The 26139-nt window shown below is 36.7% G+C and overlaps 2 protein-coding genes across 2 annotated transcripts in view; both read left to right on the top strand.

Annotated features, from left to right (window-relative positions):
* The window catches only part of wdr19 (WD repeat domain 19), a 31241-nt gene extending 15963 nt beyond the window's left edge, over window positions 1–15278 (top strand). The window contains exons 21-37 of the mRNA XM_056256917.1: window positions 402–459; window positions 851–997; window positions 1596–1678; window positions 1793–1876; window positions 2414–2560; window positions 2747–2871; window positions 3545–3654; window positions 3871–3939; window positions 6095–6172; window positions 9062–9158; window positions 9492–9616; window positions 11892–11973; window positions 12373–12523; window positions 13094–13217; window positions 13494–13570; window positions 13666–13812; window positions 14636–15278. Of these exons, the coding sequence (XP_056112892.1) occupies window positions 402–459; window positions 851–997; window positions 1596–1678; window positions 1793–1876; window positions 2414–2560; window positions 2747–2871; window positions 3545–3654; window positions 3871–3939; window positions 6095–6172; window positions 9062–9158; window positions 9492–9616; window positions 11892–11973; window positions 12373–12523; window positions 13094–13217; window positions 13494–13570; window positions 13666–13780 (1672 nt within the window). The 3' untranslated portion in view covers window positions 13781–13812; window positions 14636–15278. The remainder of the gene's footprint in view (window positions 1–401; window positions 460–850; window positions 998–1595; window positions 1679–1792; window positions 1877–2413; window positions 2561–2746; window positions 2872–3544; window positions 3655–3870; window positions 3940–6094; window positions 6173–9061; window positions 9159–9491; window positions 9617–11891; window positions 11974–12372; window positions 12524–13093; window positions 13218–13493; window positions 13571–13665; window positions 13813–14635) is intronic.
* A 2934-nt stretch (window positions 15279–18212) lies between these two features.
* glrba (glycine receptor, beta a) overlaps window positions 18213–26139 on the top strand; it is a 31125-nt gene continuing 23198 nt past the window's right edge. Inside the window, exons 1-8 of the mRNA XM_056256918.1 lie at window positions 18213–18311; window positions 18499–18742; window positions 20441–20566; window positions 21059–21165; window positions 22568–22635; window positions 22787–23013; window positions 25221–25303; window positions 25449–25589. Coding sequence (XP_056112893.1) covers window positions 20451–20566; window positions 21059–21165; window positions 22568–22635; window positions 22787–23013; window positions 25221–25303; window positions 25449–25589 — 742 coding nt within the window. The 5' untranslated portion in view covers window positions 18213–18311; window positions 18499–18742; window positions 20441–20450. The remainder of the gene's footprint in view (window positions 18312–18498; window positions 18743–20440; window positions 20567–21058; window positions 21166–22567; window positions 22636–22786; window positions 23014–25220; window positions 25304–25448; window positions 25590–26139) is intronic.

Below are 26139 nucleotides of genomic sequence, written 5' to 3'. Positions count from 1 at the left end.
GCTTTATCTGTTAAAAAGCTTTACAACTATATTTCCTCTGTAAATTGCCTGTATTGGCAGTAAATGGTCTTTTCCATCAATGATGTTGGTGGTTACAGGCTAGTTAAAGAAAACATAATACCATTTTACTCTTGTGCTTAAAGGCCTTAACATGCTTGAACCCCGATAATTGCTGCTCGCAGCTATATTCCCTTTTGGAATTTTCCGTCTGAACACACTACTCACACTATTTATACTACAAAACAGCATAGAATAGTAAGCGAACTGGAACACACCTATTGACTTGATAAAATTGCTAAAATACTATCTTGTTTCTGGGTTTTAGCCTACAAAAATATGTGATCCCTAATACAGCACTCTAATGTTGATGTAATGTCATATGTTTTTGTGTCACCCTCTAGTGGAGATTATGTGAATGCACTGGCTCACTATGAGAAAGGCATAACAGGAAACAACAAGGTAAGTGTCTGCATGTGTGTCAAATGATGATCAACCACCTTACAGGAAATTCTCATCCAGAAATGACAAATTTGTTATCTTTTACACATTTACAAAGTTGTCAGAGTGCCTTTCTTTCATGGTACAGAAAAGGAGAAATTGTGAATATTCATGGTGCATATTTCAATACAGTGAATGGGGTGACCAAGTGCTGTCAAGTTCCAAAAAGGGAGTCTTGAATCTAAAGCCATACAATATCTTTTTCAAGAATAAAATTTGAGAATTATGGAAGAGGAGAAGATTTTACATGAATAACAACTTAAAATGACATGATTTAATTCCAAAAATACCTCCTTATGGTATCTAGAACCATGAGCATAGACAGTAGATCCTGATATGTGTGTGTTTGTAGTTCCAGGATCATGATGAGAGTTGTCTAGCAGGAGTGGCTCGGATGTCCATTAGAATGGGTGACATCCGTAGAGGAGCCAACCAGGCTATCAAACATCCAAGCAGGGCTCTGAAGAAAGACTGTGGAGCCATTCTGGAAAGCATGAAGGTGTGTGTGTGTTCATTTAGCCCAAAGTGTATGTCATTTTCGCACAGTTGTACATAAAGCCTTTCTATCGGAGTATACTCCGTTTAAAAAAGTACGCCTAAACAGGCACATGCGCATTACGACAACTTGCACTACTTCCCTTTAGCATCTTTGTAGCCCTGAAATATCTGTCATGAAGATATTTACACATCTTTATAATCGTTTAGGCTTGTAGTTGTACAAATGCTGGTTCTTTCTAACCTCCTTTTAAAATCTCTCATTTACTTTGTCTCATTTACTCTCATTTACTCTCATTTACTCATTCGCCATTAATTGTTGTTGTAGTTTGCACATGTTTTTTTCTCTTCTGTTTAATCATTTTTTTCTTTAACTACCTTGTGAATCAATGGCACTGGGGCACTGTTGCCACTTTGTAGATGAACTAATTTGGTCAAAACAATTCAATGCGCATGTTCGAAAAATCGGGCTGCGCGCGTACTGTATGCTGATATTCGTGTCATGCACACTGTACGAGGACCCTAGCCCATGCATAAAAACTAAGAGCAGTTAGTGAGAGTTTTCAGATTTTCTTTTTTGCTGAATGAAATTTTGTGTACAGCAATATTCAGAAGCGGCTCAGCTGTATGAGAAAGGCCAGTACTACGACAAAGCTGCCTCCGTCTACGTACGCTGCAAAAACTGGTAATACAACTTTACAATGTGATTTAACAGCGTACATCACTGATTTTAACATTGTGCTAGGGAAACATACTTGTGATTTGTAACTAATATTGATCTCTAACCTCTTAATATCAGGGCAAAGGTGGGCGAGCTCCTGCCCCATGTGACTTCCCCCAAGATTCACCTGCAGTACGCTAAGGCAAAGGAGGCTGATGGCAAGTATGTACTAAATGCAATGCAGTCCCTCCAACAACATAAACACTCATATAATGTACGACTTACAGAGGTCACTTCATACTATTATTTATTTATTAATTATTGTAAAGATTTTTTGCCAAAATGAAGAATACATTTTCTTCATTTTTCCCCTTTTTTTTATATGAATTATCCATTTTCAACCCTGTAACCATTACAATTAGTTTTCATTGTTGTGACTGTTGTGTAGTACAGCCTCTTCACATGTGAAATGAGATACAGCACTGTGCATTTTCACAAAGAACATTTTTATCTTGCAAACAAAACATTTTTTTCTGGTTGACTGATAATCTGGCTTTTGGAGTATGGAAAAAAATTAATCAGCTAAGCTTATTAAATGGTCCTCTGGCGAGGCATGTTTATTCTCTCTGGGGAGGATTGTTTCTTGGGTGTTTATCCTGGAATTTTTTCTCCTTGTTTTATGAATACTACTGTAAAACCATATTCAAGAAACACCAACCGAATTGCCACTTTTCAAATTTTGTGCGTGTGTGTGTTTAGATATAAAGAGGCAGCAATGGCTTATAAAAGTGCACGAGACTGGGACAACGTAATTCGAATCCTACTAGAGAATCTTAACAACCCTGAGGAGGCTGTCCGCATCGTACGAGAAACTCAGTCCATTGAAGGAGCCAAAATGGTGGCTAGGTCAGTAAAGAGAGCAATTGTGGAAATGAAATAATTTTTTTCTTTTATAAAATGTATTCTCAACAACAAGTGATAGAGATTTTTTTTAATAGATTATTAGGATTGAACATCTGCCTTTATTTCAAGTTCTTTGCTCATCTTGATGTTCCGACTTTTAGTGAAATGAAATGTTCTTTGACTGCACAGGTTTTTCCTGCGTTTGAGTGATTACGGCTCAGCGATCCAGTTCCTGGTTTTGTCGCGTTGCAGCGATGAAGCTTTTCAGCTCGCCCAGCAGCACGGGCAGATGGAGGTCTATGCTGACATCATTGGTGAGCTCTCTGATCATCTCATACTTGGGTCATTCCTACAGTACATGATATATGTCTAGTAAAAATATTAAATTAACATTGTTAAAAAATGGAAATCTTAGTAATTTTCACAATATCACAATTATGTGAAGATATGGGTTATATCATGTAAATACTTTGGTTTACACTGACTGGATTTTTTTTTTTTTTTTTTTTTAAGAAATATTCTAGGTTACTTTTTTCTTTCTCTAATCAAAATGTTTCAAACACAACATGTTTTCATGAGGATATAGTTTTAATTGGTAATTAATATATAGGCTTTCTTATGTACTCTTCAGGACTTTCCATTCTGTTAATCTTTTTTAATATCCCTTTAATTTACAAAGCCAAAGAAAGAACATCATTTTTCATGGTTAAACATTTTTGACTTAAAGTTGAGGCTATTGTGTTAACTCTCAATCTTTCACTTAGCAAAGGCTTACTTAATTCTTTATTTTCTTTCTGTTCATTCTCTTACCATTGTGTAAATAATCAAGCTATAATTAGTAGTTTAAGTGTCTAAACCTGACCAGTGTATATTAAAAAAAATATGAGGAACCCTGTTATATAAATACTTCCTTCAAATACCGCATAAGCATTTTTTTTTAAAGATATATAGTTAAAAGTAAATAACTTCATTTAACTACGTGTCCAGGTTCGGAGGCTACAATAGAGGACTATCAGAGCATAGCGCTGTATTTCGAGGGGGAGAAGAATCATCTTCAGGCTGGGAAGTTCTTTCAGAAGTGTGGACAGTACAGCAGGGTATGAGATCTGTGTGTGCTGTTAGACTCATTTCTCTCTTTTCCTGCCATGCCTGAGCGCACTGCCCCTCTGTCTTTCAAGGTCTCACTTTCGTCACACTTGGTTGCCCCGCTCTCTTTGCTCATTATCTCCAGAGGGATTCTTTACTTAACTGACTGTGCTAATTACCTCGGTCATTAAATGGTTATTAATATATTTGTATCTGTCTGCACACAGGCGCTGAAGCACTTTTTGAAATGTCCTAGTTCTGATGACAGTTTGGCCATAGAGATGGCCATTGAGACAGTGAGTACAGCTGGGGAGCAATTAATTCACTCTTTACCACATAAAATTCACACAATTTATCACAATATATTCATGGTATTTATATACTGTAGTTAATTCATATATATATATAAAATTAGTATTATGACCCAGAATAGTTTTATGACCCAGAGATTGATCATATCGCCAGATCTCTAGATAATTTGAGGGCTTATTCATTAATAATACAGCATAATACATCACACAGCCCTGCTGCTGTTGAATTGTTTTTCAAATGCGTCACCACCCATGAAATACACTTGATAGAGACACATGATATAATTTGGCCAGCCATCTACTAGTAGGCAGTCATTGCTGTATGTTTACATTATTACGAGGACATAAAAGATCACGATCTCTACGATTCGCTTGAAAAGTAGATTGATCTACTTCAAGATTGTCTTCTTCAGATTGATCGTCTTCAAGATCATACCATGATATTAAACCCTATACTTGGAATTTATCCTCTGCATTCAACCCATCCAAGTTAGTGCACACACATTAGTAGTGAACACTCACTGTAAGAAAAAATGATGTGGACGTCGAAGATCTCAAAAATGAAGTTTATTACAGCATAGCAGTGGCAAGGTACACAAAGCAGCTTCACCCGCGTCAGAATGAACCCCGAAATAATCTCAGCTCAAACATTTTATACTGTATTACATTCGTCTTCCCTCTCAGCATGGAGCTGAAGCTCTGTCTTAAATGTAAATTGAGGATAACAACAAAAAGTGGTTGCCCTCTGTGCCCACATCTTTGATATTCTTTCAAATAAGAACGGCCAAATGTTAAGGTGATAACATTTGACATTGATGACATTTATTTGAAGTCCCTGTAATCAAGATGGTTCTCGATTGCCCGCTGCCGCTCCCACGCTATACAGTAGGTGATAACCCTGACTCTGTGATACTATTTACATATTAATGAGATTGGAAGTAATTGTCTCTATGATAAATAAGCTCTTTTAAGTGAAGGAACATGTACATATATATATTAGAGTGGAAGTGGGATCGGAGGAGACTATAATTTCTTATAACACACACACTGCAAACCGTGGACACTCATACCCGGAGCCCGGAGCAGTGGGCAGCCATTTTTGCTGTGCCACCTCAGTCATTGAGAATCGAACCCGCAACCTTCGGTTACCAGTCTGACTCTCTAACCATCAGGCCACAACTGCCCCCAAATATCTCAAACGGTTTGGCCGTGGTGAGGCAACAAATTTATGGCGATAAAAAGGAAACCGGATTACAGGAAGTGTGTTATAACTTCTGTATACATTGACTGATTTTGATTAAACTTCAGCTGTGTGTTCGTTGTAGGAGGATGATCACATGGATGTGTCTATTGTGAGTCAGAGTCATAGCAGGAAGTTTTCACTTTCAAAATGCTTTAAAATTGGCTTTGTCAGATTTGTCATAATGTCAGGACATCAAGATGCTGTTTTCATGGCAACGCGTCAAACTTAAATATACTTTTTGGATGTTTTTGAGACTCTTGGCATGCTTGAAATTGCATGAAACTCGACACACACATCAGAGTTGTAGGCCAAAACAAAGTCTTGGAAATGGCCGTGTAGGAGGGGCACAGTAGTGCCACCTTTTGTCTAAAGTGGGGGATTAGTTTTACCTACAGTTACAAAACTCTCTACATATATTGTTCTCAATGAGCCGGACAAATTTCTAATTAACAGTCATTAGCTCCGACCAACACGAAACAAGAACAGCTATTTTTGTTTGAAGCTCTGAATTTTTAACTAATGCTCCAAAGGGCGTCATACGATTCATACCAAACTTTCTCAACATGATGCCAATATATTGAAGATGCTAAAATTGCAAACATAGTTTAATATAATTAGATTAATTTTTTTTTAAACTTAAGATAAATACTTATGAACGTACAAAATGTTTAGCTGCAAATGATAACTAGTCATCATGATGGTTATTAATCTTAACAAATAATTATAATTAATTTATCAGCTAGAATTCCTATATTGATGCCCTAATCAGAATCAAGGTGTTTGGTGAGAATTGTGATGATGATTGATTATATCTAGTTGTAGCAGTTATTGCTAGAAAATTGTTGTGATGATGATGATGATGATGATGATGATGATGATGATTTGTCTGTTTAACAGGTAGGAGAAGCAAAGGATGAAGCTCTAACCAATCAGCTTATTGATTATCTGATGGGGGAAAGTGACGGAATGCCAAAGGTATTTAAAACAACGGATAAAACTGAAACTAAAATTGAAATTTTAATACATTAAAATGAATACATTTATTGGAACTTATTTCTGAATTGAAATTTTCCTTCAATAAATATAGCTTATTTGATTTGATTAAGATGTTGATCATTTTATTCAGTAAGGATGCAATAAATTGATCAAAGGTTACAGTAAAAACTTTTGTTACAAAAATATTAAACAGCACAACTGTTTTCAACATATATAATAATAAGAAATGTCACCTGAGCACCAAATGTGTTTTCTGAAGGGTCTTGTGACACTTAAGGACTAGAGTAATGGCTTCTAAAATTACATTTTAAAATATATTAAAACAGAAGCCATTTATTTTAAAGGGGTGGTAAAGTATGATTTCACTTTTCTAACTTTAGTTAGTCTGAAATGTTGCTGTTTGAGCATAAACAACATTATCAAAGTTACAACGCTCAAAGTTCAACACAAAGGAAGATATTTACTTTTAAAGAAAGGGACTACAACAAACGGCTGGTCGGGACTGAACGACATTCCGGACCCGGGTTAGTGACATCACCAACCCTAAAATGTACATAAACCCCGCCCCCGGGAACACACAGTCCATGTTGAGAAGAGGAAAAGTTGTTGTATAAGAGTACATTTGTGAGTCAGCTCAAACTTTAGAATCCATCTTTTCACATGCAATAGAAAGTCACTCTGTGTGCATCTCACAACAGTTCCTATACGAGCGATTTATAGATTACAATGACAGAATATCCTAATTGAAGATAGTTAACTCTACATCAGCAGCAACATAAATTCATCAACTAACCATACAGAGACGCCCTGTTGCATTTACATGTTGTCACTTTTTCTTAAGCCTCCATCTTTGTCTGACTCCGTTTTAACATTAAAGGGAGAACAGTTTCTGTTATGCCGAGTTCAGACTGCACGATTTTCAAAATAATCGGGTCACTGTTGTTTTCACACTGCATGACTATCTGGGGTAACATTCAGTTGCTGCTGTGTTCACACTGCACGATGGATCGGCGACAGGAGGTTTCACACTGCATGACTTTACAAAAGAAAGAATCGCCGACAACTTCTGCCTGGTCCGCAAACTACGTTTCACAACCAAACAAACGCGAGAAGTGATGGGAAATAATCACGCGTGCGTGAGACCGGAGTTCTCGCGCGACACTGAATTTGTTATTAAAAATGATAGCCTACAAATTGTCTGTGCACTGATTTGTAGCGAAAATGAAAATAAATAATAAACAGTTTATGCAGGAAATGGTTGGGAAGACGAGGGGAGCAAGGACTGTGTTTTGCAAAGAGAGTTGGGGGTAAATAAATAATTTTGCAAATGTCCTGCTGTTGCTGCTGGTCATGCAAATGTGTGTGCTTTGTTTCTGTTTGATATAATTATAAATATAGGCCTATCTATTAAAATACTGATATTCTGGTCTATAACTCCTCCTCCTCCTCCCTGTATCTTGCTCTCTCATTGGCTGTCGGTCATCGCCGATGTAGTTTTCAGTCAGAACACATTCACACAGCAGGATTGTGAATCGCCGACAGGTCCAGATATTTAGCATGCCAAATATCATCACGGGCGTCGGCGACTCGTCGGCGATTCTCTCAGATCGCGTCTTTGCTCATTCACACTGCGTGATTGACACTCGCGTGAACGAGCACCGATTTGCCTGTGATTTCGGGCATTTGTCTGCGATTTCTCAAAACCTGTTGGCGAGCCAAAATCGGGGCTAAAATCGTGCAGTCTGAACTCTGCATTATTTTAGTGTGTCTGCGTGAGGTAATCGCAGCGCCTAACACACGAGCTCTTGAAACCCCGCCCTCTGCAGCAGCTCATTTGCATTTAAAGGGCCATGCACAAAACGGTGCGTTTTTGCAAACCCTCAAAAAGTGACAACTTTAACATGCTATATAAAAAATCTGTGGGGTAATTTGTGCTAAACCTTCACACACACACTCTGGGGACATCAGAGATTTATTTTACATCTTGTGAAAATGGCATTTTACCACCCCTTTAAGTTGTAATAATATTCCAAATAATTATTATTTTACTGTATTTTTGATCAAATAAGAGGCTTCTTTCTAAAACATTAAAACAATCTTACTGACTCCATTTTGAACAGTAGTTTTGCAACTTGCTGGATTTGTTTCCTGTATGTTTCATTACCCCACTGGATTCATCACCACTCCTTGCTCCAGGACTTGATTTTTACTGGATAGAACCCCTTATTTTTTATTAAATTATAATAAACATGAGGGTTATCTAGTGTCTCCAGAGAGCTCTAACATTGACTTTCACTTTATCATTTATTGTCAGTTTGTTTCTTGTAAATGCATCACCTCTTTTAAAATGTGTGGGCATTGAACCCTTTAAGTGCCTGTATTTAGAACAAGCATCTATTGATTTTTCAATTATATTCTGTACATTTTTTGTAACTCATTGTCTAGTGCCTGTTGTCCTTACACTCATCATCTCTCACTCATCTCTCTCTCTCTCTCTCTCTCTCTTGTGTGTCATTGCATGTGTGTAGTCTCTTGCCGTGAGTAGCTCATTGCATCTGCTGATACTTCCCCTTGTGGTGACCCAGCAGAAGGCACTCTGTGTGTCTGTGTGTGCATATGTGAAAGTGTTTTTGTGTTTCAGTTCAGTTCCTCTCCTTAATCACTTCATATTCTGACTGTGTGTGTTTGTGTTGTAGTTCTTTAAACTGTATATGTTTGAAAATGGTTTGATTCAGCCCAAATCATTTTGAATAGAACTTGGGTGGTCTACTTTTTTGTTTTGTTTAATGTACTGGTATTTAGCATCAGCAGTGCTATCAGAAATATTGTATCAACTGGATAATATTTGTTGGTTCTGCTCTTTCGTAGGATGCAAAATATCTGTTCCGGTTGTACATGGCTCTCAAACAGTACAGAGAAGCAGCAAGAACAGCTATTATAATCGCTAGAGAGGAGCAATCTGCAGGTCTGATTTCAGTGCTTTTTGGTCAGTTATCTAGGTAGTATAGGTTTATATTATAATGTTATTTTATGAAACAGATTGTCATTCAATGTTGTTGCCTTCAGCGCAAATATTTGGTTGCATGTTTGCATCTTTACCTGATTTGTATAATTCTTATCAACTTGTTAACTCCAACCAAGCTCTTAAACAATCCATGCTCTTGTTTTCCTCATAGTAATGACAGTGACGCCATTACTAGCACAGTGACTTTGTGCAAAAAAGAAGATGCAATACCATCTTAGGGAATTCCCACCATGTGTTTTTTGTGAAGCACACTTATTTGTGTGTGTGTTGTAGGAAACTACAGGAATGCCCATGATGTTTTGTTCAGCATGTACGCTGAGCTTCAGACACAGCATATTAAGATCCCAGCAGAGATGGCCACAAACCTGATGATCCTGCACAGCTACATACTAGTGAAGGTGGGGGAAAAAAAATACAATGTCACTGTTACAACATGCATTCTTTAATTAAATTCTATGTAGTGGGCCCAAAAAGTAAAAATAAACTAATGTTATTGCAGTATATTGAAAAATAGCAAACCAGTGGGTTCAGTATAATTAAAAAATAATAATAATCATACTTTTAGTCAGAATTTATATATTAAATTGATCAAAAGTGACAGTAAAGATTTTCACAGTGTTACAAAACAGTCAAGTTTGCAACTTTCTATTCATCAAAGAATCTTAAAAAAAAGTATTATGTTTTCCCCAAAACAATTAAGCAGCACAACTGTTTTCAGCATTGATAATAAGAAATGTTTCTTGAGCACCAAATTCGCATATTCAAATGATTTCTGAATGGTCATGTGACATTGAAGACTGAAGTAATGACTGCTGACAATTCAGCTTTGCCCTAACAGGAATAAATTACATTTTAAAATATATTAAAATAGAAAACAGTTACTTTAAATTGTAATAAAAGTTGACAATATTTCTGTTTTTCTTGGAGCGCATAAGTACGGAGCCCCTAAAGGGACCTTTGCAAAAATAAAAAAAATAAAGACTATTGCGCACACGATACGTTTCTCGTGCCCACGCGATACGTTTCTCGTGCTCACGCATTACAATTTCCGGTTTGCGTACAATTTGCGTCACTGTCATTACTATGAGGAAAACAAGAGCATGGATGTCAAAGTTTAAACTTCTCCTCTAGATTAAAAAAGACCAAAGTGTTATTAAACTGTTCAGGGCTCCAGACTAACTTTTTTTACTAGGAGCGCTGTTGCCCCTGACTGAAAATTTTAGGAGCACAAGCAGAAAATTTAGGGGCACACCTTAAATCAGCTTGCAATGCAATTATTCAAATTTCCTTCAAAATAACTGTAATACTGACAAATTCTTTAATAATAAAGAGACTTAACGTACAGAAATTACAATATGCAGTTTTATTTTAAGTTCACAGGGCTCCAGACCTAAAATGTATTTATTTGGTTTTATTATTAATGCAATATTTAAAGGGGATTAACCAAGCAGTCTTCCAATTAACATTATCAATAATAGAGTTCCAAAAAAAAATTCCTCTAGGTGCTATTTTATTTTGTATTTGAAATATTGTACAAATATGTTTATTATTGCATTTTTTTATCAATCAATTCAATGCCATTTAAAATTAATTTTGGATTTATCATTAATGTGGAGTTAAATTGAATATGACTTTTGATAAGATGAATCAGAGTAGGGGAAATAATGCACAGGAAAACTATGGATTCGCATAAATTGTTAAAATATTTCCATAATTATCAAACATATTCATAAGATGATTAATATCCCTGTTAAACCAATTCCTTAAAAATAAGGATTTATTGGTCGCGTTGTAACCAACAGTTTAATAACACTTTGGTCTTTTTTAATCTAGAGGAGAAGTTTAAACTTTGACATCCATGCTCTTGTTTTCCTCATAGTAATGACAGTGACGCAAATTGTATGCAAACCGGAAATTGTAATGCGTGAGCACGAGAAACGTATCGCGTGTGCACGTGAAACTATCGCGTGCGCACGAGAAAGGTATCGCGTGCGCACGCGATAGTCTTTATTTTTTATTTTTTTGCAAAGGTCCCTTTAGGGGCTCCGTACATAAGAGACTTCAACGTTTCAAAAATCTTACCGACCCCAAATTTTTAAACGGGAGTAAATACTGTATAATTTATTATAGTTATATTTTTAATTTGTAACTAAATTCAGTGCGTTCAGTCTATAAGTGTGTAGGTTTTCTTTACAAAGGGACATCGCCAACTAACGTTACTGACCTGGGATGCATAATACAGCGTTTTTAATCGTTTTCGCTGATCTGTGTGAATGGGGATCGATTTGACAATGTTGTTTTCTGTATGCGAAAAAACGCAAAGAAAAATCTTTTCCGTTTTTTTTAGTACATCGTTGTCGTGTAAACGTACCCTAAAAAACACCTAGATACCAGTTGGTTGTGCATCACATGATTTGATATTTTGTATCTAATACTTTAAATTCATACATTTTAAATGTGGTTTAATTGACCAAGAGTGTTTAAATACTTTTTGTGGCCCCACTATTTTTCATGTTTATTTAATGAAGAAAACTGAATTAACAAACATGTAATAAGTGAGGAAGGCCTAGAATTGTGTCTATGTCGGACGTTCATATTCAACGTGTTCATGTGCTCATGAGGTATTCAGTGTTCTTTGAAGTGTTAGATGTTTGTTTTTCATTCATTTTTCAGATCCATGTTAAAAGGGGAGATCATTTAAAGGGGGCACGAATGCTTATCCGTGTGTCCAACAACATCAGCAAATTCCCATCCCGTGAGCCTCTCTTGTACACCCACACACACACACACACACATGCACTTCAGCACTGTTATGGCTGTCATATCCACCAGATCTTTTCTTATATAGAGAGGAGATGACAACCTCTACGTCTGTATCACTGGTTTAACTGTCAATAATGGATCACTTGCGCTTGTGAGCTAATTATATAATGACCCTGACCTCATTGAAACGCTTTAAGAGTTTTACTACAGTGCTGAGTAATGAGCTGTTTCCACACAATAGCAATTGTGGTCTCCCTGAGCATTGCTCCTTTTTGAGCTAACGTTGTAGGCTCTGGATCCACCTTTAATGTAACATAAAGCTGTGTGTGTGTCTGTGTGTGTGTCTGTGTGTGTGTCTGTGTGTGTGTGTGTGTGTGTGTGTGGCCTACAGACATTGTTCCCATCCTCACATCAGCGGTTATTGAATGTCATCGTGCTGGATTAAGGAACTCTGCCTTCAGTTTTGCCTCCATGCTGATGAGACCAGAGTATCGTAACAAGATTGATCTCAAATACAAGAAGAAGATAGAGGCCATGGTCCGGTAAGACGCACAAGAGAAATTTACTTATAATGAATTGCACCCATTAAAGAGATAGTTCACCCAGAAATGAGAATTCTGTCATTACTTACTCGCCCTCACGTCATTTTTTGTTCATCTTCGGAACACAAATGAAGATATTTTTGATGGAATCTGAGAGCTTTCTGTTTTTTTCTGTACTGTGGATGGTTAGTGAACAACCATACAAAATACAGTGTACAAAAGTGGCACAACTGTTTATTGAATTCGCTCCGCAGTTTTTCTTTACCCTTTTCTTTGTTGTTTTACTATAATAATACAAAAAAAAATAATCAAATTTTCATTCAATGTCTTTTCAATCATTCTGTCCATCTATGAACTAGTTAATCTGTCTTTTACAAGTAGAAAAGAAGTTTGCATTTTCTAAAATAGTTTGATTAGTGTTTGCTTTCTGATGTTTTTTTTTATTTTTCTTCAATCTGTTGTATGTGAGGGTTCATTTTCACATTTTTTCACCTCTAAACTACTGTAATGTATGAAATATCCTTCTGTTGCAGTGACCCAATCATTAACCTTTTTTCTGTCTTCCATCAGTCGTCCAGATACTTCTGAGGTGGAGGAGGAGAGCTCACCCTGTCCCTACTGCAGCTTCAGCCTGCCTGACTGTGAGCTGCTCTGTCCCGGCTGCAAAAACAGTCTGCCCTACTGTATCGCCACAGTGAGTACAGGCAACTTAATCTACTGAGTCACTGCACTGACAGCTCTTGCAACCTACAGCTTCAGTTCCACAGTGCAGACGTCACAGAGCCTCTTCCTCTGCCTGAAAAACAGACCCTATTTTAACTCCCTCTTTAGGTGCAATATTTCATTCATGACTCGTCTGTGACTGTAATGAGGGGAATGACAATAAACTTGACTTGACCTTTAAGTGTGTAAATGCAGACACGCACAGTTCCACAGCCTGTCTGATAGATGTGTGTGTCATCATTTTCAGGGTCGTCACTTGGTCAAGGAAGATTGGAGTGTCTGCCCACACTGTGATTTTCCTGCTCTCTACTCGCAATTCACCCAGTAAGTCTCATCCATCCATGGTTCATCTATCCATCCATCTATCTAGTCACCTCTCCATCCATTGATTTTCTGTATTTGTATGTGTTTTGTTTCAGGCTCTTAGATACAGAGTCAGTTTGCCCCATGTGTTCTGAGACTTTAAATGTCAGTGATGTGAAAAAGGTTTCAGACTGCTCTAAATATATGCAGCAGGACCAACTGGAGCCCTGAGATGGAGAGAGCAAAAAAGGAGAGATGAAAGGGTAATAAGAGAAACACATCTCTTGCTGTTTTTACTCATAAAATGGTAAATGTCTGAAACTAATGAAAATGCTTCTTTTTTGCGTTTATCTAGTTTAATATATATATATATATATTAAATTATGTATTATGTAATCCGCATAAAATGTTAGTGCTAATTGATTCATTTTTAATTTTTACATGGAAAGTATTGTGAACATTTAAAGTTTTAAATGCACACACACACACACACACAAAGAAAATTCAGTCATCATTTACTTACGTCATGTAATTCCGAACCTGTATGACTTTGTTTCTTTTGTGGAACATTAAAAAAACATATTTTGAAGAACATTGGCAAACAAACAGCTTTGGGTCTCATTGACTTCCAAAAACACTGAGATATCTTCTTTTATGTTCCACAGAAAAAAGAAAGCCTTTTTAATTGTTGGGTGAACTATCCCTTTAAGTATTTCTTGTTTGTTTTATATCATTTTAACTGTTCTTTCATTTAGTTTTCTAGGTTTGTATTTATTTCCACTGTATATACCATAGACTGTATATACTTTTACAGCACACTTTCCAAAAGATATAGAAATATGTCAAAGACTACATCTTCTAGCACTTATTTTTGCCTAATGAAATAACATTTTGATGAAAATGTGTCCTTGATATTTAATTATGTATTAACATTATGTTTATATTTATTGTTTCCTTTATTTTTACAAAATAGACAAATATGGAATATTACAATTTACACCATTTTTTTTTGTGTAATATATAAACAGAGCTAAAATGGATGATTTTTAAAGCATCTAAAGTACCCCTTATGTTTTCTGTTTTCAGATACAGAGAATTGATGTTCTCAAATTTGCTGACAGTCACACCTCTGATGATGTATGATGGTCAGTCTTTACAGAATCAATATTGTGGGATCACTATTGTAACCTTTCAAGCCAGTCATGATTGCATTTTCCTGATATTGTTGAAAATAAAAAAATGTTTATTGGTAATAAACATTATATTATTTATTTACCAATAATATTTATTTACCAATATTGTAGCAATTTGCAATCATGGTATATTTATCTTAAAATACAGAGAGAAAAAAAGAAAATATGTATATCTGTATAGTGACTCTAAAATATACGACTACAGTGTTTTAAAGGTAAAGTGCATACTTTCATCTGCCATTGGCTGTACAAACAGGTAGTCCCGCCCCAAACTCATGCCATTGGCTAAGTTGCTGTTGCTATGTTGGGCCTTTTTTAAACACTCAAAGCAATGTTGAAAGTACCACAAAGCCTCTGCATTTTTTACTTTTTGGGGAAATCAGCCTATGAATGTTATCTCTGCATATTAAACTTGTATAGGAGAAAATTGCACATCATCTTTAATCTGAGTGTTTTGTACTGCTGTTTTGTAGCCTGACCACAAGAGTTCAGCACTGCAGTGTGAGCTAATAAAAGGAGAAAGACAGTTAATCTAACCACCCAAGTGCTGACATTTATTATGAGCTGGACTTTCCATTTACCTTACATGTGGCCTTAAATTTATTAGTGCACATAGATTTAAAGTCAACAACTCTCTCTTTTAAAGTTGAGCTTCACCTCACTGCTTTAGACATTTAGGCCAATAGTTCTGCATTTTGTATAAGCTTTATCTTTACTGTACTAATTTTTTTAATTCTAATTATTAGAGCATGTGAGGCCTGATTTATTTGCATTTTGTGGTATGTCTGTGCTCTGAGGCTGAACTACAGTATACGCTTTAAAGAGATTGACGTATGTTCTTTAAAGATAGTTCACCCAAAAATGAAAATTCTGTCATCATCATTTACTCATTTAAAAACCTGTATGACTTTGTTCCTTTTGTGTAACACAAAGGAAGATATTTTGAAAAATGTTGTTTACCCTAGTTTTGGTGACCTTTGTAACAACATGAGGCTGAGTAAATGACAGAATTTTCATTTTTGGGTGAACTATCCCTTTAACATGTATATTTGTAACATCTTAGGTGTCCCTGTGTTGTGTGACAGACTGTGACACATTTTTATGAAGATATTTTTGAGTATTTCAATTAAAAGTAAAAAATTAGGTCAGTGCTCTTATCATACTAAGTACTGTACATAATGTGGATTAAAAATATGTACCCTTGCTCTGTCTTTGGACATGGTATTCAATCAGTGAACTCCATTCTTTGCTTATAGTGGTCAAAAAATGACCCGAGCTCAGGATGAATTGTGTTCTTGTCAGCCCCAGACAGATGGTGTGGGTGTGTGTTATATGTACTGTATATGTGTAGAAGGCACGAAAGCATGTCCCATATTTAGCATAGCATCTGTCTTGTTTTGTAGTATCAGAGCGGTTATGTACTATATCCTTTAATGATCACTTTTATAAGAATAATAATAGTCACTCACTCTAATTGTACAATATTCACCTGTGAAACTACATCTGACAAGCTTGTGTGTGTGTGATAGAGGATTAAGAGCTGATGTTTTACAGCATCTGAAATGCTGAGGTAAGTTTGTAATTTGTAAAGACCATCATGAAGCTGTCCAGTGAGTGAGTGTGTGTGTGTGCGAGCACAGCGAGAGAGTCTGTGTGTGTCTCCTCTGCAGCATGCTGGCGTTGTGCCACGCTGTGAGCAGAATGGCTTCACAAATTCAGAAACACAGTTGTAGTGTTTTATTTCCCAGTTGCACTGTATTTCTTTGTACTGGTATCTCACACACCTATGCACCCAAGTTGTATATGCTGTTACTTCATGTGTATATACCTACAGAGAGAAATAAATAAATATAAAATATATAACTTTATAAGGTATAATGAGCAAATGTAATTCATCTTATTCTCTCTCTCTCTCTCTCTCTCTCTCTCTCTCTCTCTCTCTCTCTCTCTCTCTCTCTCTCTCTCTCTCTCTCTCTCTCTCTCTCTCTATATATACACTCACCGGCCACTTTATTAGGTACACCTGTCCAACTGCTCGTTAACACTTAATTTCTAAGCAGCCAATCACATGGCGGCAACTCAGTGCATTTAGGCATGTAGACATGGTCAAGACAATCTCCTGCAGTTCAAACCGAGCATCAGTATGGGGAAGAAAGTTGATTTGAGTGACTTTGAACGTGGCATGATTGTTGGTGCCAGAAGGGCTGGTCTGAGTATTTCAGAAACTGCTAATCTACTGGGATTTTCACGCGCAACCATCTCTAGGGTTTACAGAGAATGGTCCGAAAAAGAAAAAACATCCAGTGAGCGGCAGTTCTGTGGGCGGAAATGCCTTGTTGATGCCAGAGGTCAGAGGAGAATGGCCAGACTGGTTCGAGCTGATAGAAGGGCAACAGTGACTGAAATAACCACTCGTTACAACCGAGGTATGCAGCAAAGCATTTGTGAAGCCACAACACGCACAACCTTGAGGCGGATGGGCTACAACAGCAGAAGACTCCACCGGGTACCACTCATCTCCACTACAAATAGGAAAAAGAGGCTACAATTTGCAAGAGCTCACCAAAATTGAACAGTTGAAGACTGGAAAAATGTTGCCTGGTCTGATGAGTCTCGATTTCTGTTGAGACATTCAGATGTTAGAGTCAGAATTTGGCGTAAACAGAATGAGAACATGGAACCATCATGCCTTGTTACCACTGTGCAGGCTGGTGGTGGTGGTGTAATGGTGTGGGGGATGTTTTCCTGGCACACTTTAGGCCCCTTAGTGCCAATTGGGCATCGTTTAAATGCCACGGCCTACCTGAGCATTGTTTCTGACCATGTCCATCCCTTTATGGCCACCATGTACCCATCCTCTGATGGCTACTTCCACCATGTCACAAAGCTCTAATCATTTCAAATTGGTTTCTTGAACATGACAATGAGTTCACTGTACTAAAATGGCCTCCACAGTCACCAGATCTCAACCCAATAGAGCATCTTTGGGATGTGGTGGAACGGGAGATTCGCATCATGGATGTGCAGCCGACAAATCTGCGGCAACTGTGTGATGCCATCATGTCAATATGGACCAAACTCCCTGAGGAATGCTTCCAGCACCTTGTTGAATCTATGCCACGAAGAATTGAGGCAGTTCTGAAGGCAAAAGGGGGTCCAACCCGTTACTAGCATGGGGTACCTAATAAAGTGGCCGGTGAGTGTATATATATATATATATATATATATATATATATATAATGTATATAATAAAAATACATTTAATATTTATACATACATTAATATATGAGCTATATGATATCATTTATATATATTAATTATACATAATTGCATATAATTATGTATACATATACAAATATAATTCATCCTATTCTCATATTGTATAAGTATCTTGCTCATTTTCTCTCATTAATATTCTCACGTGGGATCATTTATCTTTCCTGCCACTTTCTCTCTCTCACACACACACGCACAGCCCATCCCATGCCCTCGTTTAGCTCTGTGGGCTCAGTGTAAATCTGTTAAGAGAGAGGGGCCGTGATTTAATGTGACACAAAGGACAAGTCGAGGTGAGGCGGAGCTGTTCACAAAACCACCAACATCTCGTGAAGTCTTTCTTGCTTAGTATCAGTGTGCTGTGCTTTCACCGTCATTTCGTTGAATGTGCCCGTACGTTTAACAGCTTAAATGATACCTCTCTTGCTTTTACAAAACACATGTACCTTATATTTTCAAATTCACTTAATGGTATTGTAGCTCAGTAGGTTTCGTAACTTAAATCCAGGAGGAGAAAGTGACGCCGGTGCGGGACAGCGCCTGCTTCATCACGCGAGAGCACAGCAGCCTCACTGCAGCGGCGGGACAGGTGCATGCACGCGCAATCCATAACACACACCGAAACTGAGCCTGGAGTGTGGATATACATACAATGACAGACGTGTGTTTGCAGGAACAGTGTTTGAGCGGGGGGCACTAATATCATCGGTGTTTTCTTCCTGAGGTGAGGCTATGTGGCTTTATACTGTCATTATGTTCTCACTGTCACGCGCTTCAACATGATTTCGCAAGTTCTCAGAGAGACTTATTACGGGTGTCTTTATATTGTAGTATTAGTCTGCACTGGGGTGGGGGTGTCTTATGAGTGTTTAACGATGTAATGAGTGTTTTCTGGTGTTCCCACTGCGGATCTCTAGTGCTGGATTCAGTCCCGGGTGTTTTTCACTTCGCCACTGGAGCGAGAGCTTTTATTAGCTAGTTTAATTAATCTGTACATTATTCTCAAGGTCTGATCAAAGCGCGAGCATCAAGCTGTTCCAGGGGTTTTGTAAGAGATTGTATTGTTCATTTTAAGCTATGACATTTCTTATCAAGATACGCAACTAAACCAAACATTTTTATATAGGCCTATAATTATAAACATCTAGGCTATAGTTCAAAACAATTTTTTACATTGGGATCATTTTTGTGGATTCTGTTCTCCAAACTAAAATTCAGATATCATATTTTTGCCATTGTAGCTTTTGCATGTGTACATACATTCAGACTGTCAATTAATAAAAATGGATTTTAACCGAAATGTTGAACTGAAGTGTTCTCTCAGGACAAGGATATTTCATAAATATGTCAGGGAATGTTGACACATTTATCATTTTTGCTCATCGTTTTAAGTGTTCATGTAGGCTACACAATATGCTTTGGACATTCCATTTGTAGTTGTGCATTTTTATAAATTGATTTCTTTCATATCTGTTTTACTGTATTTATTTATTTATTCAATTTATTAGCTGAAAGGCCTATAATGGTCAACAACATAATGTTTCATTGTGACAACCTAGTCCTGGACCATAAAAACTAAGACAACATGCCCCCAGCTGAACGTGTGTTCGGTGAACTGTTTCTGTTGTCCTGGGAAATCACAGGCAAAATGTTCAATATCTAGACAGCTAGCCTTGGCCAGGCCTCCCATATAAAAATAAGTGACTGTATTTATATTTGGTTGAAGTATAATAGAATCTGTGAAAATTCTAAATTTGAATTGTCCCTCACTTTATTTTCAAACCTTTTCTATTCAAATGCAATGTTACAATTTCATCTTTAAAAACAATGCACTGATCTTTCATACATCTCATATAGGTCTAATGCATGAAATTATTATTTGGTTAAATCATGGTTAATATTTATACTATAATATATTATAAAATATTATATTGCATACTTGGCAATATACAATACTTAATATACTTGGCCTGCCTACAAGCTCAATCAACTTTTACAATTTGTAACTTTCTCTTTCTCATCTCTTCTCTGATGATGTGTTTACTGGCGTGAGGGCGAGACAAGCTGTCACTCACAAACCACTATGATCCAATCAATTCTTTTTTTTTTCTTGTTTGAGAAGCTGTTTCACTTGGATGTACAATATGGAATAAAGACTGTCCAACTTCCATGGTGACTTTATGTTACTGGGTTGGCACTAAAGATTTTTTGAAAGGGAAATTGCATATATCTAGAATTTACGTTGTTATCTATTCAGCAGTAACTCGTTCAAGTGAAATGATTATAGAATTTCTTTATTCCTGATCTGGCCTGATGTTTTGCGGCATTGATGTAGTAAATGCCATATTTAAATTAACCCCACAGTTACATTCAAGCGTTTTGCCATTGTATTTTTGCTAACTAATGTGTCTGTGTGTTGCAGGTGTGCAGTCATGGTTCTTAAGGGGTTGATCGTGTTGATGCTGTTGCTTCAGTTTTCTGCAGAAAGCACAGCAGAAGGACTCAAACCCAAGAAGGCGAAAAAGGGCAAACAAGTCGTCTGTCCCTCGTAAGTCTCCCAGGCAGTAACACACACTCTCATGCATACATATGTGTGCTGATCCCATAATAAGTTAAGGTTGCCTTGTATGCAAGGATGTCAGTCATGAAGAATTACAGTGCTGTTAAGCAGAGTGAAAGACTGGCAATACATTTTGGAGCCTGCCAGACTGGATGTTTCTGTTAGTACTGGTCCAGGAACAGCTGTGTCCTTATCACCACTCTCTATTACATACTAACAGATCCAGATAAATTGGCCTCAGGCCATAGGCAGGGCCAGTGGTCCATTTCTGTATGACTAAGCATGAGTAATTGTCTCTGCTTTTTACTGTATTTTCTGATAGCAGACATTATTCCAGAGGAATGATGTATTGAATAGTGAATATTTCTTGAATCTGAGAGGGCTGGGATTTCTTTTTGCCAGGGAAAGTTACATCCTAGTATGACTGATAAGTGATGCACTGCCAGTATAATGTGCATGTGTCTGTTTTGACATTGCCAGTCAGTTATCAGCAGAGGACTTGGACAGAGTCCCAGGCAACTCGACCAGCAACATACTGAACCGCCTGCTGATGACCTATGATTCACGAATACGACCAAACTTCAAAGGTACTGAGATTTCCGAATACTACCTTGAAATACTTTCTCATAAAAATGCTTTATTTCATATGATCTTTGCCATAGTGAAGTAATAACCAAAATGACTGCCAAACATTTACAGACGAAAAAATAAGACACAAAATAAAAAAATGCAAATGAAAAATATTGGTAACCCATTACAATAAGGTTCAATCAGTAAGAATGACTAATGACTAACTATAAATATGAAATAAAAATAAACTTCAGTTAATGCAGTTGGTGTGAACTAACAATGACAATGTAATGCCTTTATTAATATACTGTAGGTTAATATTATACACAAATACATACACAAATATATTTTTTCTAATATATAAATATGAAATATTATTACATTAAAATGTGTTAATATATTATGAATGTACATACATTAACAATAAGTAGTAAGTATATTTATGAATTAACCTAGCTGATAAATTCTGTAAAAAAAAAGTTTTTCATGATACCTAATGGATTAACTAATGTTAATGAATTGAACTTGAATGTAAAGTCAAGTCACCTTTATTTATATAGCACTTGATTGTTTCAAAGCAGCTTTACAGTGATAAACAGCAAAATAATGATTCAATGATGCAAGCAGAATTTAATTATTCTGTAAAGCAGCTCTAAAAACATAATAGCTAACAGTCTTTATTCAGTGAAATCAGTTCAGTGTTTAAAGTGCTACCAAAAATATTTTGTCATTGGAATATTTAATTATTGAGTGATGTTAATCAGTTTAAGGCATTACATTTTCCAACAAAAAAAAATCTTTTTTTTTTTTTTAAATATCCTGTTTTACTCTGAAATGTGTCAGATTACAGAAGTAACATTGGTTGCATATGACACATTCTTTTAGGTTCAGATCAGTGGTCTTTGATTTTATAGTGGTATTTTAGTGAAGCTTTTTTTGTTTTCGTGTCATACCCTGATTACCAAACCTCTCAGACCTCTAGCATGTCCATAAAACAACTATAAAACTCAGTACTTGCATTTTTTTTTCTCTCGAAAAGTCACAAATAACATAATGGATGACCTCATTGGAATGATAATTTAATCACAGTGTCAGAAAATGGCAAGAGTGTGTATTGTACAGAGTAATTGGAAATCCTCCTCCATCGTGCTGCTGAGCATCACTAGACCCTGTGGGATTAGAATGTGTCGTTCTGAACCCAGTAGGAAAAGAATATGTCAGACCGAAACTGTTAGATCAATGGGCTTCTGCTACGGTTCCAAGTTCTTACATCCAACGAAGCACAGAATATTCTCACATTTGAGAGTATTTGTATTGCACTTTGGGGAATCTGAGAATAGCACACAGCTTGTATCCTACACACATGGTTGATGTCCATGATTATATTCCTATGAAAGAGTTGCTATCGTGTGTTTGCAGGTATCCCAGTGGAGGATAAGGTGAACATCTTCATCAACAGCTTTGGGTCGATTCAAGAGACGACAATGGTTAGTATGTGTGTGTAATTTACTTGTACTTTATATTCTATTCCATATTATTCATTTAGGCACACAATCTTGTTAAATGTTGTTCATTTGATTGATTTACATAATATATTTACCTCTATTGATACTACATTGTACATTGTTTCATCTCCAGGATTACCGTATAAATATATTCCTGCGTCAGCGCTGGAATGACCCACGGCTGCGGTTGCCAGCTGATTTTAAGTCGGATGCATTAACCGTTGATCCAAAAATGTTCCAGTGCCTGTGGAAGCCAGATCTGTTTTTCGCCAATGAAAAAAATGCTAATTTTCACGACGTCACACAGGATAACATACTCCTGTTCATCTTCCGCAATGGAGACGTCCTCATCAGCATGAGGTAGGTCAAGGCCATAGTTATTGTTTTAATAATACAGTGGCAATATGATAATAAAAACAACAATGTTCAATATAGGGATGCTCCGATCAATCGGCCAGATCAGAATTTACCAAATGGATAACCACATTCTATGACTCAATCGGGAGTCACTAAATTTGGCCGATCTCACGAACCGATCGGAATTTGGTGACGTAAAACCGCAAAAAGTTGTGGACACGCATGTAAACAGTATACAGATGAGGTTTTTGTGCCACGGTATGCTTTGTATCTTCATGAAACTTTAGTAAACTATAGTAAGTCGCATCTTTATTTAGAGCAGGTTTTCTCGATTCAAACGAGCCCAAACACAACATAACGTTGTGCAGATCTTGAGAAAATCCTCACGGAGTGACATGACATGCTGCTTGGTTAAAGCTATAGGACATCCGGGATCCTTTTGCACGCAATCATGACGCAGTGTTTTCCAACTTCATTTGAAAGTTCAACCAATGAAAACTGGATCTCGGGTATGGTGGGTAGGGACGATGAGTCAAGACCAACCGGACACTGTTTTACAGCTGGAGAATGCTTGGATTGGATCGATCGCTCTGATTGACAGGTCTTGATTACCATGCGACATAGAAAAGGAGCGCACAGCTAACAACAGCACTGGAAGATCATCAAAAACTAAACCAAACTTGATTTTATCATTTCTAATTGCCATTATGTCAAGCATGAATAATAACAGAATAAGTCAATAATTTGCACCACTTAAGTTTTCTTAGTACTGTTAGTTAGTAAGTTAACCGCCAAACTTGATCAAAATCTATTTTCCTTTCAATTTTAAATGTTTTCTTTCAAATGAGACCATGTACTTTATGATATCATCAGAATAACCAATTCCTCCACCATGTAATTTAGGTCATTAGACCGTTCACATTGGCCAAGCAACGGTTTGTATTTATATAGTATTTTTATAGAATGTGCATTTATCACCAGAGATTTATACCAGTCGGAACTATCTGATTTATAATAAAACTTAGGGGATGAACATAACATTGATCTTCAGCACTATTCTATTTTTCATCACAACTCTATTTTTAATCAAATAAATACACCAATCCTTGGTGAGCATAAGAGACTTTAAAAAAACAATAAAACATCGTATCGACCCCAAACTTTTGAATGGTAGTGTAGATGAATGACATTGCTGCATTTTTTTATATTAAATTTTTAAGTAAACCGGGCTTTCCATGCAATTTTAAAGCAGTCACCATCCTTGGAACTCTTTTTTTTTTATCACAAGGTGTCATTCAAATCTAATAATCATATGGTATATATTCAAATCTAATAATGTAATCTCTTTATGATGTTTCAGAAAGTTTAGAGTTTCGTGTTAAAGAACATCAGTGAGCCAGAGCTTAATGCATTATTTACCAAATGGTTTGTAGCAGTTGGCCTACATTAGAATTAGGTCTAAACTGTCTTTGCAGTAGTTGTAAATATTTTGTATGTAGGATGATATAAAGATAAATATGAAGAAAAACTGTTTAATACTGCTTATATAATGGAGCATAATGTTAAATCTGGCCCTGGGGTTTACTCATTTCACATATACTGTATGAAATGCTTATTGCACCTCTAGCAATGTGTCCTTTTTACATTTCCTTTGCTGAAAGATCTGTTGAAATCTGATCTGTTTCTTCTCACAATCACATTTATCATTTGAAAGTTTTCCAGTATATCTTTTTTTTGCTGTTTTTTAGGTTCCATCATGCTATTTATTCTGCTCTGATCTTTAACTGCAGCATATTTAGATAGCAGAATGTTAAAAGCCATGGCTATTTGCTCAAGCTGAAAGAGTCTTTGTGGCAGATTAGAGAATATGCTACATCTTTGCTTTACCGCGTGTGTGTGTGTGAGAGAGAGAGAGAGAGAGAGGGAGAGGGAGAGGGAGAGAGGGAGAGCCTTGGGGTGAGAATCCCACCCCACAGCTTCCTTTACACACTCGCTCTCTCTCTCTCTCTCTCTCTCTCTCTCTCTCTCTCTCTCTCTCTCTCTCTCATCTGCTACTGCTGCTCCACATGTACCCAAGACTAATGAACCTTGCAGTGTGTGTGTGTGTGTGTGTGTGTGTGTGTCATCTCTTCATACTCTCGCACACATACCGTCTGTTCTAAACTCTGGAAAAACTGTCTATGTATTTACGAAAATTCCCCTTTTTTCAGGTTGTCTGTCACTCTGTCTTGTCCTCTGGATCTACAACTCTTTCCTATGGACACCCAGCTCTGCAAGATGCAGTTAGAGAGTTGTAAGTTAATTAAACACACACAGGTGCTCCTGCAATAAAATTAAACTGTTACATTTTATTTTTATTTTAAGAGATGGGAAAAAAAGATGAGGATGAGGTAAAACAGCCATCTTAATGTGGTGTGTTTTTTTTTGTGCGTACGTAGTTGGCTACACCACAAAGGACCTGGTGTTTATGTGGCAGTCTGGAGACCCTGTTCAGATGGATGAGATTGCTTTGCCACAGTTTGATGTAAAGCAAGAAGACATCAAGTATGGAAATTGCACAAAGTTCTACTCAGGAACAGGTATGGATTGACGTAAATATACACTCATATTTGCATACATATTAAAGGAGGACAACAGAGAAAGAGGGCATAGTGTTTAGAAAGGCAACAACTCAAGAACAGCACACACACACACAAGTGAGAAATCGCTGAGCTCATGCCTCTTTTACACTCCTAATTCAGACTCAAATGAATCAATAGCTTGGCTGAACGACCTCAGCATCAGAGCCAGAGTCTTACTATAGCATTAAGCTCTTGGAATGATCACACTTCTTTTTTAATGAATGTTGTTGTTATATATATATATATATATACTGTATATATATAATACTTTCTGCAAAGATGCTTGTGTATTGTCAAAAGCGCTATACAAAAATACATTGAACTTGATTTGACAGTCGCCAAAAAGTGGCATGTTCAACTATAGCCCATTGTGCAAAATTCTGTATCTGGCACTTTCCACAAACAGGTTACAAAGAGGATCCGAAACTTTTTACATTTCCAAACAGTGAATAGGGGTGCTTAAAAAAATAGAATATTTTGAAAATTAAAAATTTCAGAAATCCAAATT

This window comes from Rhinichthys klamathensis, unplaced genomic scaffold (assembly GCF_029890125.1).
Source record: "Rhinichthys klamathensis goyatoka isolate OS25496 unplaced genomic scaffold, OSU_Roscu_1.1 h1tg000133l_1, whole genome shotgun sequence".
In the NCBI taxonomy this organism is placed as follows: Eukaryota; Metazoa; Chordata; class Actinopteri; order Cypriniformes; family Leuciscidae; genus Rhinichthys; species Rhinichthys klamathensis.
Note: the sequence above shows the minus strand (reverse complement) of the source record. Positions and strands in the feature narration are given on the sequence as shown.